Below are 17456 nucleotides of genomic sequence, written 5' to 3' on the forward strand. Positions count from 1 at the left end.
CATATTTTCATAATATGATTAAAATTGAACCTTTGTGTTCACTAGTCTGGCTGGTCTAGTGATTAAAAGACTCCTTGAATTCAAATGTTAGTTGCATTTCTTAGAAGCTTTGTGACTTTGGCTGTTACTTTACTTCTCTGGGCCCTGGTTTCCTCATGTGTGTAGTAATAGTACCTACCTCATAAGGTTGTTGTGAGGATTAAAGGAGTAAACATGTGTAAAATTCCAAGAATAATAGCTAACATATATGAAGCTTTCAAACATTAACTAGTAATAGAATGACCATTATAAATGTGTTTAGTTTATGATCTGACATTTTTTTGTGTGTGTGTGAAAACATTACAACATTAACTGGAATATATGAGTGTTTTATAAACAACTGTGTTTTCCTTCTTATAGGATATTTGTCTCAACATTTAATGTTTTCACTTTTGCTTTTAGCCAGTTATCATTGAACCTGAAGCAACAAGTTTTACAATGGAAAACAGACCTGATTATATGCCTCCAACTCAATATTCATCAATGGTGAGTGAATTGAATTATTTCATTTTGAGCATCAAGACATTCACTATTAGCAGAAAAACAAACATCATGACTTAAGTAATGCTCCACTTTTAGCTTTAATTTAAGGATTTTGGTATAATTGGGCTCCTTACAGTATTATTTACAAGCAAACTGAATCATGCTACTGTGTACTCTAGTTAACATTCCCTTTCAAAAGTCTTAAAAGAATTCAGATGAATTTGTTCAAAATTTTATTTGACAGTTTAAATGCTGTTGGTAACCATGTGTTGTTCCTTTCCTTGGCAAGTAGACATTGGCCAATTTTTACCTTTTTTTCCTGTGACCCTTTCTCCCTTGAAACATTCTGTAATATTTAATTTTTCTCTAAGTTTCTTATTTTTTGAGAGAGAGAGAAAGAGAGAGAAAATTTTTAATATTTATTTTGTAGTTTTTGGTGGACACAACATCTGTATTTTACTTTTATGTGGTGCTGAGGATCGAACCCAGAGCCCTGTGCATGCCAGGCAAGCGCACTACCGCTTGAGCCACACATCCCCAGCCCTTCTTGTGTTTCTCGACTACTATGATTCTCAGTTGCTTTAACTAGCTTTTATTCCTTAGCATAATATTTTTTAAAAAAACCTTAAAAATTTGATCAAATTTTCCAATGCATCTCCTGAAACTCCCTGTCCTGTAATCTACTGGCCATAACTCCAACTACTCTTAAATCCACATATATTCCAGATGCTTCACTGTTTTGACCTTTCATACATTTTGTGTGTTTGGATTTCCCTTCACTTCTTTCTCATTCTCTATTGAGTAATTCTTACTCATTCTCCAACATTTAGCTCAAATGTCAATTCTCTTGTGAAATCTTGTCTGACATCCTTAAGTAGAATTAATCTGTTTCTTCTTGTTTAGTTACATGGCACTTTGTAATTAATATTGTCAAATATTTCATCACATTGTATCTTAGTTAGTCAATCTGTGCCATTTTGCTTATTGATTCATGTAATTGTAGAAAGTCAAAATGTACTTTGAATATAGTAAGGAATTAATATTTATTGACTAAGTGAAAGGATGGATGTATGACTAGATGGCTGATATCTCAGTGCAAGGACAGACCAAATATCCATGAACCAGAATGAATAAACCAGAAGACTGTTTGGTCCACTAGGTCCAGAGAACAGAATACAAACTCCAAGGAAATCCTGATAAACAAAGTAAATCCTGGTGTTTTTGTTCAGCTATCTCCATCCTTTCTGCCCAAGGAAAGGAAACCTCTAACTAGTGTTAAAAAAGATAGGAGCATTTACTCTTCCAGGGTACACACACACACACACACACACACACACACATACACATACACACACACAAGGAATATATTTTAGAACATTTCTGAACCTTCTGACCAAATTGTACAGTAATTAGTCTCCTCCAACTTCCACTTCTACATTCAAAAAGTAGATTTCCTATATTATTCCAGTATTTCAAAAAGGGGAAAATACTACATTGCATATTTATTTTCTTATCAAGATCTGATTCAATAATTTTGGAAATATTTTCCAAGCAATATATAATTACCAGAAAAATAAAATTTTTAGCTTCTTTAATAGAAGCAATTTCAGTGATGATATATAGAAATTTCTCTCTTCCTTTCCCACATAAGGTAACATAAAAATATAGCATATTAAGGAATAATAACTCACTTTATCTAACCATAAATTTTGAAATTAAAATTCAAAAAAATATTAGCAATTTTCTCATCATATAATTTATAATTTTAATTTGTATTATAACAAATTTAGAGTTACGTTTGTATTATAAATTATACATAGTTGATTATATAGTTACATGGCAATAAATGTTATAAAATATTTGAAGGAAGAAGGAAATCTTAATCACTTCTTACTAAACAAGGGTTATTAGTGACAGATAGCTACTTTTTAAAACATTTTTTAGTTGTAGATGGACACTATATCTTAATTTATTTATTTAATTTTATGTAGTGCTGAGGATCAAACCCAGTGCCTCCTACGTGCAAGGCCAATGCTCTACCACTGAGCTACAACCTCATCCTACAAATAGCCACTTTTAAAGGGAAAATGTGGATAAACCATTCCTAATTTGAATTATTTGTTTATAAATGTTAAGTAATTCAGACCAAATGGAATGCTAATTAATATCTAGCTCAAAAGTATTACCATCATTCATTTTCTGGACGTGGAAAGTTCTAAGTGTTCCACACATATTGGATGTGGCTTTTTCTTGGAATATTCTGTGTTCCTGAGTAGGTATAAAGGTAAAAGCTCACACATATGTGAAAATGATGTCTCAGTTGTCTCTTTAAAGTTTCTTTATCAGAGATAACACTAAAGGTATATGAAGAGAAATGTTCATCTAATTACTATGTCTACCACTAGAACAATGAAAGAACTTTATACTTTCCACATGTGAGATTCCTATTTTGCATACCTTTTGAGTGTAGTTACATGGACTGTAATGTTTTGCTAAGGAAACACTCAATGAAGTGTAAATCCAAGTAATAATAGCTATCATGTATGGATTGTTTTCTGTATACTGAATCGTATGATAATCATTTTATAAGTGTTGATGTAATCTTTGTATAAAACTTATAAATTATGTATATTATCATATGTATTATTTTCTCAATTTTATAATTGAAGAAATTGGACCATATAGAGTACATAACTTACCCAAAGTCACAGTAGTCTGACTCCTAAGCCCAGGGTCTCATTTGGTGTGAAACACTATTTCCTTCATAGCATTTGTGTCCAGAATTACTACAATTACCTCACTCCACAACAAAGTTCCATTTGTTTTCTTGACTGTCTTTCCAGAAAGGGCCAAACAGATTGCCTGTTTTAAATCAAGGCAAGATTATAAGTTATTAGCAGTGCTAGAATTAGTTACATTCCCTGAAAGAGCAAAGTACTGTGGTAAAAATATTAAATAACCCTCTTTAAAGATTTTGCATTGAGAAAAGTTTTGCAGAGCCCTAATTGAAAAGTAATTTAAAATTCCTTTTTAAAAGTTTATGGGGAAAAACATGTATATTCCACGAGTTTTTAATATCATTGGTTTCTGCAGGGCTAGTTAAATGGCTATTTCTACCCATTTTGTTTTTAAGATGTATTATCCTTCAATTATATTTAAAAATGCAAAATACAATATATTATTAGAGATGAGAAAGTTTTCAAGGTGCCAGGTGTCTTTTAAATTCAATTAGCACATTTTCAATTGTTTTCTTCTTATTTAAAACGTGAACTACAGATTTTTTTTCCTGTTCATATGTGGGTGATGTGCCTATATATTCCTAATACTTGTGTCTTTTTCCTCTCAAGATAGTTTACATGATCTACTATGGCTTATTTAAGTTTTCAAAACATACTCCTCTTTGAATATAAATTATTTTTAAAGATATTAAATGAAGTTTGTTGTTGTTGTTGTTCTGTTACACAAAACATGGAGCCTACCCAATTAATTGTATAAGAAGTACATCTAACTTTCACAGTAATGCTCCATGCTATGAACCTCAAAGAAGTTATACTTTCTATAAACATTTCTATGTGATAGTGTCATACTCCTACTCAAAACCTCTCAGGTTAAACCTGAAAATTAATTCTGAATAGTTTTCCTTGTAATTCAAAACCATCCATTTTTAGTGCTGGGTAGAAAACAAGCAACACTGGTTTTCTCAATATCCATGTTTTTTTTTGGTTTTGCTTGTTTATTTTGTTTTACTTTTGCTTCTGCCACAGTGAGCTACTTACCCTCTTAACAATTCACTGCATGCTTGCTAGTAACTTGTCTTTATTCAAACAATTGAATCTCTCTGAAAATGCCAACCTCCTTTCTTGTAATCTGAATATTGGTGTCTCTCCAAAGATGACTCCTACTTCTCCATGGGGTCTTTTCTGATTATTACACTTGCTATAGATTAAACAGTCATAAAATTTTGTCTTCATATACTACTTTGTATTGTTATTTCTCTTTTATGTGGAGATAATGCTCTATTAACCAGGTATACTGATTTCCAGAGAAACAACTTGGCTTATCCTTCAAACACATAAGAGAGGGCCTTGACCATATTAAACACAAATATTTGCCAATTCAGGCACTAATCTTGTAATTTGGTACATATAATTTCAAGTCTTACAGTGGAAAGGGCAGTCAATTGAAGATAAGATACCAGTCATGGTCCAGATTCAGTCAGCAAGTAACACCTTGTTTTGCACAAGACAGATCACTCAACTAACTCACCTGTGAGGTGGTAATTAAACTCACTGTTCTACTTACTTCAGTTTTGGGGTTAGATCATATGTGATTATTTATGTGAAAGCATTTTTAAATAATTTTAAATTTTAAAATAAAAAATTATATTTAAATAAAATAATTATAAGGTGGTAGCGATAGACAAATATTTCCTTGCTGAAATCATCTATTTGTAGTTGTCCAAAGCATCTGAGGAAAATTACACTTATTAGTATGTTCTGCCTCATAACAAACCTAACTTTTCTCAGCTTTGAAATACTGAAGTGGCACCATGAAGTATTTGAGAAGCTTCAATACAGACATCTTTTTTCACTTACTGGTGAAACAGAAAGCAAAAGGTCATGAGCATAAATCATACTTTTATGTTGAGAACTGTTTTCTCTCCAATAAAGTTCAACCCATAACTTAATTACTTTTATTGTAAGTTGGAATTATCTTTGAGTGAGTTGAGTTTTTCAGTTATCAACATATTAATGAAAGGATTTTTCAGATTCTGTATGTTGATAATTTCCCTAAAATACAAATAGAAAATCAAAATTCTGTTTTCCATTTCTTGCAGTTGGACCAAGGAAGTCTATAGTAAGTAAAGGAAACAGTACCAATGAAAAGGAGAGGAAGCACTCAGTGAAATTATTTGTTAGAAGGAATTCAACATAAAGCACATAAAATATATAAAATTAATACATGCTGAGAAATTGTAATAATTTCAATTGGCATGGATGATATTTCCAGTGCATATTGCATTCCATAGACATTCACTTTAGATATATATCAGAATTGAGATACAATTTTATGATTTCTCCATATTACTTTGAACTCCAAACTATTCCTAGTTAGTCTATTATTAGTATATAAGATAGCAGAATAAGAAGAGCAATTGTAGCTGGGCGAGGTGGCTCGTGCCTCTAATCCCAGCGGCTCAGGAAGCTGAGATAGGAGAATAGCGAGTTTGAAGCCAGCCTCATCAATGGCAAGGCACTAAGCAACTCAGTGAGACCCTGTCTCTAAATAAAATAAAAACTAGGGCTATGGAATGTAACTCAGTAGTCAAGTACAATCCCTATTAACAAAAAAGAAAAGAAAATAAAAAAGAACAACAACAACAATTGTGATTTAATAATTGCAGTTATCCTTCTTCAATGTGTTTATCAAAGAAGGAAAATCTTTAAGGGTTTTGTTGCTGAAATTTCATATGTGAATGGAGTTTTAATATAAAAATATGAGGTAAGTTAAAGAGACTAAACCAGTTCACTTTGAAAAATCTGAATGCTGAACAACACTGGGCACTCATTTCTTTATGGCTTCAATGCATTGGAATACTGCCTGCCCCTTGAAGAATGGAACATGAACTTTTGGCATTTTAGAGTTCCTACTGTTTCCTATTATGACAAGTTTATACCCTTACATACATTTTCTTGGTCTCTAAAATTTGAGTTTGTAACTCACTGCCTGCTTGAAAGAAGGCTTTCATATGTGATGGCTTTGCATATCATACCGATTTTGTCCCCATAGTAACACTATGGAGTACATGCTAATAGCCTTTTTGATCAAGTTAGAAAACAGAAGAGATGGTACATTGCAAAACCACCATTTCAAAACAAGTTTCTTTGACATTATTTAAGGAATGAATGAGTAAATTAATCAATTACTCCAGAACAGAACCTATATTCTTTTTACTTACTTTTGTTCTTTATGATATGGAAGATCAATAAATCACTCTTTATCCATATATATATATATATATATATATATATATATATATATATATATATATATATATACACACATACCCATAAGGTCTCAGTTTCCTTTATGGTTTTGTTTTCAATATTTTAGCCATTAGTTGGTACTATGCAGAATTAGGTTCAGAAATTTTATAAAGCTCTAAGAATTACTAAGGGAATGACTTTCTTGCATGATTTCCATGCATTATAGTACAATTGATGAACTTGAATGTGTAGTTTTATGTGACTCTTGGATATATTAATTTCATATGTGTTTATCATATTTTACCTTGTAAGTTCATATTTTGTTATTGTGTTCCATCACTTCTATGTTTTCCAACAAATATCTTCCCTAAATATCATATTTTCTTAGAATGAATCTCTCATGTAGCATATATATTTTACGCTCATTGTGTTCTCCAAGGTACATCGTCTCAATACATAATTATGTCATTTGCAAGCTAAATGCGGTTTTCCACAAATCTTTAGCAACAGCATAGAAATAAATTTTAATAATATTGAATCTAAGAGTGACCCTAGCCTAAAGTACTTATTGTGTGCTCCTATTATGACAGTAATTCATTGAAAACCATCTTAGCCATTCTTCAGCCATCTGGGTATTCCCTTCGAAATTTTATATACCTCATTATACTTTCCTACTTTGTTGTGAATCTTGCACAAGTGATGCCATCTAGCAATTCTTTAGCCCCAAAAAGCCATCTCTTTCATCTGTAATACATACATTCCTTCATAGAAAATTTTAACTTTAGTATAGTTAGTACTATTATTGTAATACCACTTCCTGCTGTACACTAAACAACGAGGAATGCACAACATAGAAAATATAAAAAGTTTGCAATGTCCCTGAAAGTATACACAAAAAGTTATTAAGCAAGGTTCATTAAGGACACAATACTAAGTATTTTGCCCCAAATGTGTGCCAAAGTCCTTGTAGCATCACAGAGGAGGCAGGACTTGAGGTATTGGTGGAGGAAGAAAATAAATCATTTTAAAACAGGAAGAGGAATGGATCTGGAGTCTAAAAGCTTACATGCAGGTCACTGACTGAATCCATATAATTAAAAGTGAAAATTCATAAGGCAATGGAGTTATAGATAGGAAATTGTATGTAAATTGTATTTTGTGTTCAGTGTAGTGATTATTTTTCTTCATTTTGTTTTCAGTAGGTAGAACTTAAGCCAACATGTCTTTATTGTATTCCTTCCAAAATACTAGAACTATTGTATTTTTTTAATTTAATAATATACATCTCAATTATTTTGCAAAACAATAGCTGGATAGTTTCTATGGAATCTAGTTGGAGCCACTTTTCAGCTCTTGAGATTTAAATAAAGCTAAACTAAATAAATTATATAATCTTTATTGAAATATAAAACTTAAGGAACACAGTACTTAATTTTATTGAATATAATTTTATAACCACATAATTAATCAATTAAAATATACAACTTGGTGCTTTTCTCATCCTCAGAGTTCTGCAAACATCTCCACAATCAATTTTGAGTTACTTTCATCACCCCAAAAAGACTATATTAATTATATTATATTATATTAATTATATCCATTACTATATTAATCATTATCCATTCCATCATTCTTCTAGTCCCTGGCAAACAGTAATCTACTTTTTGTCACTAAAGATTTTCTATTCTGGATATTTCATGTAAATATAATGAAATAATATGTGGCCTTTTGTATTTAGCTTCTTTTACTTAACACGTTTTCATGATTCATTTGAGGTATAGAATGTATCTTTATTTCATACCTTTTTATTTTCAAATAATATTTGGATATACTACATGTATCCATTAATACAGCTATGAACTGTCAAGTGCACATTTTCTGTGCACATAACTTTTCATTGTTCTTGGGTATATGCCAGGCATGGAAATGTTGGATCACATGCTCCATGTCTGATCACTCAAAGAACTAACAGACTCCATTCCAAAGTGGCTGCACCATTTTAAATTCTCACCAGCAAAACTTGTTATTGTGTGTTATTTGGATTATAGCCTGCCCAGTGCTTGTGAATTGCTATCACAGTGTGGTTTTGATTCGTATATTAGGCATCATTTTACGTTTTTATTGGCCTTTGCATATTTGTAGAAATATCCATTTATATCCTTTGCTTATTTTGAAATTAGGTTATCCTCTTATTATTTAGTTGTAACCTTTCTTTGTATTATATAGATACAAATCCTAAATAAGATATAAAATATGCAAACATTTTCTCCTATACTTTAAAGTGTATTTTCATCTCCTGATAATGTTTTCTGAAACACAATTTTCAAAATTTGTTCAAATTCATTTTATGTATTTTTATGTCATTTCTGTTTTGTTAAAATAAATAGAAAAGCTTTGCCTTTATATTTTTTGCTTCTTATAAAAAGCTCTGTGAACCATTTTGAGTTCTTTTTGTGTAAGGACTAGGGAAGAGATCTAAATTCATTCATTTTCATGTGTATATCCAATTGACTCAGCAGTATTTGTTAAAAAATATTCCTTGCTCCACTTAAATGTGTTATCCTGAATATGAGTTTATTTCTGGACTCTAGATACTATTCCATTAATTCTTTATATATCCCTATTCTTGTAAAATACTGTCTTGTCTTGATAACTATACTTTACAGTAAGTTTTAAAATCATGAGGGTTTAGTCCTGTAATATTGGTCTTACTCTTCCAGACATTTTTGGCTCCTTTGTATCCCTTGCATTACCACATAATTTTGGGATAAGATTGTCAATTTCTGCAAAAAGTAAGTCATCTGGAATTTGTATGGGGATTCAATTGAAAATTTAGATCAGTTTGAGGAACACTGACATTTTACAAATGTTGTTTCCTGACCTGTGAACATTGGATATACTTTCCTCCACTTTTCACATGAGTGTTTATAGCCACAAATTTTCATCCATTATTTTAGTTGTATCCCATGAGTTTTATTATATTTTCATTTTAATTCCATTGCAAGTATTTTCTAATTTCTCCTTGTATTTTCTCTGAGACACATTGCTTATTTAGGAGTGTGTTTTCTAAAATTTTCAGTTATATGTCTATTTCTCAAACATCCCTTCATTATTGATTTCTAATTTTATTTCATTGTAGTTAGGGAATATATGTTGCATAATGCCAATCTTTAAAATTTATTGAGATTATTTTTCAACCTAACATATGATTTCTCCTGCAAAATGTTTCTTGGATGAATGAATATAAATGTGTATTTTTCTGTTGTTGGATATACTTTTCTATGGATATCTTTTAAGTATAATTATTTTATAATGCTCACAGCTTCTAGATCTGTTTTTATCTTCTGCCTCTTTGCTCTATCAACTATTGAGAAATGGGGTATTGAAATCTCCAAATATTATTATTGAATTTACTATTTCTTCCTTTAATTTTGATATTTCCTTCATATATTCTGGCATTCTTTTGTTTGGTGTTTATAAGTTTAGAATTTCTAAGTCTTCATGATCTTATTAGGATATTATAATTATGCATAACATTGGAGTTTAATTTGACATAATCATATATGCATGGAATATGATTCACTCCACTTAAGTCCCCAGTGTTCCTATTTCCCTCTCCTGCTCTTTCCCCCTGTTCCCCTTCCCCTACTCATCTTCCTTCCATTTGTATATAGTTTTTTAAATTAGTTCTTTATAGATAAACATGAAGGTGAAATTCACTGTGGCATACTAATATATGTACAAAGCATAATTAGTCAATTTCATTCCAGTAATGGTCTCTTTTCCTGACCCCCCTCCCTCCACTTAAGTCTCTTTCCTCTACTCCACTGATCTCCCTTTGTTTTCATGGGATTCATCCATTCTTGCTGCAGTCTGGCTGGGCACAATCAGGAGCCACTTGTCAAAAGAAACTAACTTTATTTTTAGAACCACACATGCCAAACAACTCAGGAAAAACCCTCAGAGCCTCAACTGCCACCACCAGCTTTCCATAAGCCTCTCTCTCCCACACAAGCTTCTCTCCACCTCCCACAATCGTCCTGCTCTTGAGGCCAATTGGCTGGGTCACGTGGGCGGAGCCAAAAAAGTCCCCCAATGAGCAGCTCCGTGGTCTGAAAGGGCAGGGAAACAGCCCAATGACCATCACCGCAGAGGAGCCAATCAGCTAGATGTTGCTGGGGCCGCTGTGAGCCAATCATCAGCCGGCAGCTGGAAGTTTGCTGGGGCACCTTTGGCTGTGGCTCTCAACACATTCTTTTTTTTTTTTTTTTTTTTTTTTTGTATTTCAATCTAGCTTCCACATTTGGAAGAAAACATTTTATCCTTGAATTTCTATACCCAGCTTATTTAACTTAGCATGGTGTTCTCCAATTCCATTCATTTACCAGTGAATTGCAAAATTTCAGTTTTATTCATGGGTGAATAAAACTCCATTGTGTGTATATACCATGGTTTCTTTATCCATTTGTCTGTTGACAGGCATCTTTGCTGGTTCCATAACTTGGCAATTGTAAATTGCACTGCTATAAACACTGAAATGACTATATCAATATATCAATATATCAATGCTGATTTTAGTTCTTTTGGATAAATACCGAGGAGGGGAATAGTTGGATCATATAGTGATTCTATTTCTAGTATTTTGAGGAATTTCCACAGTAGTTTTCAAACTGGTTCTACTAATTTACATCCCAACAACAATGTACAATTGCAACTTTTTCCCAACATCCTCACCAGAATTTATTTATTTTTTTTTTTGTATTCTTGATGGTTGCCATTTTAACTAGAATGAGATGAAATCTCAAAGTAGATTTTATTTTTATTTCCCTGATTGTTTGGAATATTAAATATTTTATCATGTATTTGTTAGGCATTTGTAATTCTTTTTAGAAGTGTTTGTTTAGGGAAGCTGAGACAGGAGGTCAGTGAGTTCAAAACCAGCCTCAGCAAAAGTGAGGTGATAGGCAACTCAGTGAGACCCTGTCTCTAAATAAAATACAAAATGGGGCTAGGAATGTGGCTCAGTGGTTGGGTGCCATTGAGTTCAATCCCTAGTAACCCACCATAAAAAGTGCTTAGTTCCTTTGCCTATTTATTAACTAATTTATTTGGTTTTTAGTGTTAGGTTTTTTGAGTTCTTTATATATTCTATATTTAATCCCCTGTCAGAGAAGCAGGTGGCAAAGACCTTCTCCAATTATGTGGGCTCTCCCTTCATGTTCTCCATTGTTTCCTTTTCTGTGCAGATGCTTTTTAATTTGATGACATTTCAATTATTTATTCATGATTTTACTCATTGAGCTTTACAGGCTTTGTTAAGGAAGTCAGCACCTGCACCAACATGATGGAGTGTTGACTCTCTATTTTTTTCTACTAGTTGCAAAGTTTCTGGTGTAATTCTTAGTTCTTTGGTCCCCTTTGAGTTGCCTTTGGTGCAGGATGATAGATAGGATTCTAGTTTTATTCTTCTATATGTGGATATTCAAATTTCCATCTCCTATTTGTTTAAAAGGCTATCTTTCTCCAACTTATGTTTTTGGCACCATTTTCAAGAATAGACAACTGTATCTATGTGGATTTGTCTCTGAGTTTTCTATTCTATTCAATTTGTCTGTTTTGATCCTAATACCATGCTGTTTTTGTTACTTTAGCTCTGTAGTATTATTTGAGATAAGGTATTGTGATGCCTTCTGCATCAATCTTCTTCTCAGGATTTCTTTGGCTATTTTGGATCTTTTATTCTTCCATATGAATTTTAGGGCTATTTTTCCAGTTTTGTGAAGAATGTCATTGGTATTTTGATGAGGATTTCATATGTAAAAAGCTTTTGGTAGTATGACCTTTTTTGACAATACTAATTGTCTTTGCGATAACAATGGAAGGGATTTCAAATTCTCATGTCTTCTTCAATTATTTTCTTCAATGTTCTTTATTTTTCATTGTAGAACTTTTTCAACTCATTGGTTAGATTTATTCCAATGTATTTTTTAGGTTGTTGTGAATGAAATTATTTTCCTGGTTTCTTTCTTAGCAGATTCATTATTAAAGTATAGCTACAGGGTTGATTTATTTATCTTGTATCCTGCTACATTGCTGAATTTGAACATCAGCTTTAAAAGGTTTTTGGTGGAGTATTTGGGGTTCTTGATATAGGATCAGGTCATCAAAAAACAGAGATAATTCAAATCCAATTTTTTTTCTATTTGTATTCCATTAATTTACTTCCCTTACCTGATTGCTCTGTCTAGAGCCACAAGAACTATGTTGAATAATAGTGGTAAGAGTGGACACCCTGGTCTTTTCCTGATTTTAAGAGAAATGCTTTCAGGTTTTCTCCAATGAGTATGAAGTTCACCTTGCATTTCTTTTATGCAGCCCTCAAAGTCTGGAGTAAATTTCTTCCATACTTAGTTTCTCTGGTGTTTTTAACGCCAATATTGGCTGGATCTCATTGAGTGGTCTCTGCATCTACAGATAGGATTATGCGATTCGTTTCCTAAAATTTAGGTGGAGAATTATATTTATTGATTTGTGCATATTGAACTAAACTTGAATAGCTGGGATAAAACCCCCATGGTTTACTATGTTTTTAATGTGTTAATGAAAGCCGTTTTACAAAATTTTGTTGAATATTTTTCCATCCATGTTCATCAGGGATATTGGTCTGAAGTTTTTTTGTCCTTGATGTGCCTTTGCCTGATTTTGATATCCATTTCAGATATCAAATGGTATTGGTGCAGGATGATAGATAGGGTTCTAGTTTTATTCTTCTATATGTGGATATTAAAGTTTCCATCTTCTATTTGTTTAATAGTGCTCCCTCTCTATTTAATGGAATAGTTTGAGAAAGATTTACATTTCCTTCTTTAAAGGTCTCTTTGAATGTGGCTGAGAATGCATCTGGTTCTGGGCTTTTGTTTGTTGGAAGGGTATTATTATTATTATTATTATTATTATTATTATTATTATTATTATTTTGCTTGCTTGTTTCTTAGTTTTTTGGTACCAGGGATTGAGCCCAGGGGTGCTTAAGCACTGACCCACATCCCCAGCCCTTTTTATATTTTAATTTTAGAGACAGGGTCTTACTAAGTTGCTTACTGCCTTGCTAAGTTTCTGAGTCTTACTTTGAACTCACTACTCTCCTGCAAAAGTCTCCTTAGCCACTGGGATTCAAGGTGTGCACCACCGTGCATAATGTTGGAAGGGTTTTAATCACTACTTCAATTTCGTTGCTTGGTATTGGTCTGTTTAGGTCTTCTGTATCTCCCTTGATAAATTTGGTAAGTCACATATGTCTAGAAATTTATCCATATCTTCTATATTTTTCCGCTTTCTAACATATAAATTTTCAAAATACTTTCTAACGAGGCTCTGGATTTCAAGAGCTTCTGTGGTCATATATCCTTTCACATCTCTACTTTTGTTGATTTGGACCTTCTCTGTTTCTTTTCATTAGTTTGGCTAAGGGTTTATCAGTCTTGTTTATCTTTTCAAAGAACCAATTCTTTCTTTATTAATCTTTTTTAATTTTTTTTCTCAATTTTATTTATTTTGCTTCGCTTTGTAATTATTTTCAGTCTTCTACTGATTTTGGAATTAGGTTGTTCTTTTTCTAGGGCCTTGAGGTGTAGCATTCAATTATTTATTTGGGATCTTTCTATTTTGTTACTGTAAAAACTCAGTGTTATAAACTTTAATTTTCAAACTGTCTTCATACTGCCTCAAAGATGTTATATGTCTGTTTTCCTGTGTGTAAAATAATTTATTTCTCTCCTGATTTCTTCTATGATCAATTTCTCATTCAAAGTGTATTTTTTAATCTCCAGAAGATAAAATGGATATTTTTATCTTATTGTTGCTTTCTAATTTCATTCCAGGAGTACTTCATAGGATGAAAGATATTCTCTATTTTTATCTTTGCTAACTAACACTTGCCTTGTGCCCTAAAATACAATCTGTTTTATGGAAAGTTTCTTGTGCTGCTGAGATGAAAGTGATATTGGTTGTTGATGGATAAAATAGTCTGTAGATGTCTGTAGGTGCAGTTGATTAATTGATTATTGTTTTAGTTCTAAAGTGTCTTTACATAGTTTATGTCTGGATGGCCTATTTAATAGTAAGAGAGGTGTGTTGAAATCACTAAATATTATCATATTATGTTCTATTTGATTCTTTATATTGAGAAGCATTGCTTTTTTGTATGTGGATGCACCAATGATTGTGTCATAAATATTTGCAATCATATCTTGTGTTGGATGATTTCCTTAACCCGTATGAAGTGTCCTTTGTCTCTTCTAATTAATTTTGTCTTGAAATCTACTTTGATGAGAGTAGTTTCCTCTGCTTGTTGTTGTTCTCCATTTGCATAGTACATCTTTTTCTATCTTTTCACTTTCATCCTGTGGATGTTTTTGACTGTAGGGTGAAGTTCTTAAAAACCACATATAGTCAGGTCTTGTTTTTTTTTTTTTTTTTTTTTTTTTTTTTTTTTTTTTACTTCATTCTGGCAATAAATTTCTTTGATTGAATAGTTTAAATCATTTACAATCAATGTTATTATAGAGAGATGATTTTTATTGCCTGCCATTTTTATTTACTTTAATGATTAATTTAGACTCAATTCTCATTTAAAAGACTATTATTCTAGTGAGACTCATCCCTTTGCTGTCTCTGATTCTTATTTTTCATATATTTTGTATAAAATGTTTAGTATGATTTGTATTATAGTAATATTTACTAATTCTTTTAGTTTTTTCTGATCATGGAAGGTTTTTATTTTATCTTAAATGCCGAAGGATAACTTTGCTGGATATAGTAATCTTTGTTGGAATTTATTATTATATATCCTGAATTTATTATTCAGGATTTGGTATATATTATGCCAAGCCCTACTGCCTTTTAGAGTCTGAACTGAGAAATGAGTTGAAGTCCTAATAGATTTTCCTATAAATGTAATCTGCCATTTTCTCTTGCATCTTTTAAAATTCTATGATAATTCACTGTTTTAAGCATTTTAATTATAATGCATCTTAGAATTTTTTTTGATCTGGCCTTTTGGGGGTTTTAAACACGTCTTATATTTGTATTTCAATCTCATTCCTAATGTTTGGAAGTTTACTGGATGTATTTCATTGAAAATATGCATTGCAGGGGTACTGAGGTTGTAGCTCAGCAGTGGAGTGCTGTCCTAACACTTGCTGGGTGCTGAGTTCGATCTCCAGCACCACATAAAAATAAAATACAGATATTATGTTTAATTACAACTAAAACAAAATATTAAAAAGAGAAAGTGTGCATTGCTTTAGTTTGTGCATTGCTTCTAGTTTCATCTAGATCAACTATTCTTACATTTTTTCTCTTAATTATATCCCAGATTTCTTGAACACTCTGCACCTGGTCTCTTAACATCTTTTCTTTAGTATAAACTTTATCTTTAACATAACATACTTTGTTTCCATGGCCTGAGAATATAGTCTTAAAAGTGCTTTAATCTATTGGTGATGCTTTCCACTGAGTTTTTAGTTTGATTTATTGACTTTTTCATTTCCAGGATTTCTTTTTCAGAATCTGTATCACTTTAGTGAAATTATAGTTCACTTCCTGTATATTATCTCTAAGTTCTTTCCTTATGTTTTAGCTCTTTTAACATTTTAACAATGAACTTTATAAATTATCTTTCCCACTTTTCTCCACTGTGGTGTTAATGGGATCACTTGTTGAAGTACTTCAGGCTATTTAGGATGGTTTATTCCTTTGTATTTTCATATTGTTTGTATTTCCACCCATCTGCTGGGATGATTATATCTTCTACTTTTATGCAAGGGATTATTAGTGAACTTCTTATGTGCCGCATCTTGGGTAAATATCCAAGTATTCATACTCCCACTTAGCATGTATCTACTGTTTCCAGGATCAGCACCACTTTGAGAGAAGATACTAAACCTTATTAACTGCAATCATTTCATAGCAAAGCCACATACTAATGAATCTTATAAGGGTAAAAAAATACATTTGAAAATGTTCTCCACAGTTTCTCTAATCTATATATAAAATTGTAGTCATGTTCTTAATTATGTAGAGAAATTAGTTATTGAAGATTATTGTTTTAGTAAGCTTTTTTGCTGCTGTGCCTAAGGGACCTGATCAGAACAATTATAGAGGAGGAAGAGGTTATTTGAGGGCTCATGGTTTCAGAGGTCTTAGTCCATAGAAGGCTGGCTCCACTCCTCAGGTCTCGAGGTGAGGCTGAACATTATGGCAAGAGAGAGTGGCAGAGGGAAGCAGCTCACATCACAGTCATCAGGCAGCAAAGAGTCTCCACTGTCAAGATACAAAATATATACCCCATAGCCAGGCCTCTGATGAACCACTTCCTCCAACCACACCCATCTGCATCCAGTTACCACTCATTTAATCCCATAAGGAATTAATTCACTGATTAGGTTAAGACTCTTGCAACCCAATTTCTCCTACTTACCTTCTTGCATACTCTCACACATGAACTTTTGGGGGACAACACAGCTAAACTATAGCAATTATAAAACTACTATTCCTTTATATGGGGTCTGAAAATTGGAGAAGAGAAAAATTGAGCAAAAGATTATAAAAAGAGAAAAGAAATGATAGAAAATAATAATGCAAACCAAGGTAAAAAAAAAAAAAAAAAAAAAAAAACAAGAAAAAGATGGGGGTGGGGATTTGAAGCAGTAACAGGTAATACAAGATGGAAAAGAGAGTAAGAGGAGCAAGTGTAAACCTGAGCTAGGAAAACAAAGATAAAATGATTCCAATCTATGCTTTACAACATTAAAAGAAATAGAAGAAATACAGTCAAATGGGTTAAAGGCACAGTGTCAATTAATAGGGGAATATATATATATATATATATATATATATATATATATATATATATATATCTTCAAAATAAATAAATAAATATAGTAT

General features: G+C 32.0%; 1 protein-coding gene across 1 annotated transcript in view; it reads left to right on the top strand.

Moving 5' to 3' along the window:
* LOC114091206 (uncharacterized) overlaps nucleotides 1–17456 on the top strand; it is a 502987-nt gene that overhangs the window by 277071 nt on the left and 208460 nt on the right. Inside the window, exon 8 of the mRNA XM_071606073.1 lies at nucleotides 442–525. Within this exon, the coding sequence (XP_071462174.1) occupies nucleotides 442–525 (84 nt within the window). The remainder of the gene's footprint in view (nucleotides 1–441; nucleotides 526–17456) is intronic.

This window comes from Marmota flaviventris, chromosome X (genome assembly GCF_047511675.1).
Source record: "Marmota flaviventris isolate mMarFla1 chromosome X, mMarFla1.hap1, whole genome shotgun sequence".
Taxonomy (NCBI): Eukaryota; Metazoa; Chordata; class Mammalia; order Rodentia; family Sciuridae; genus Marmota; species Marmota flaviventris.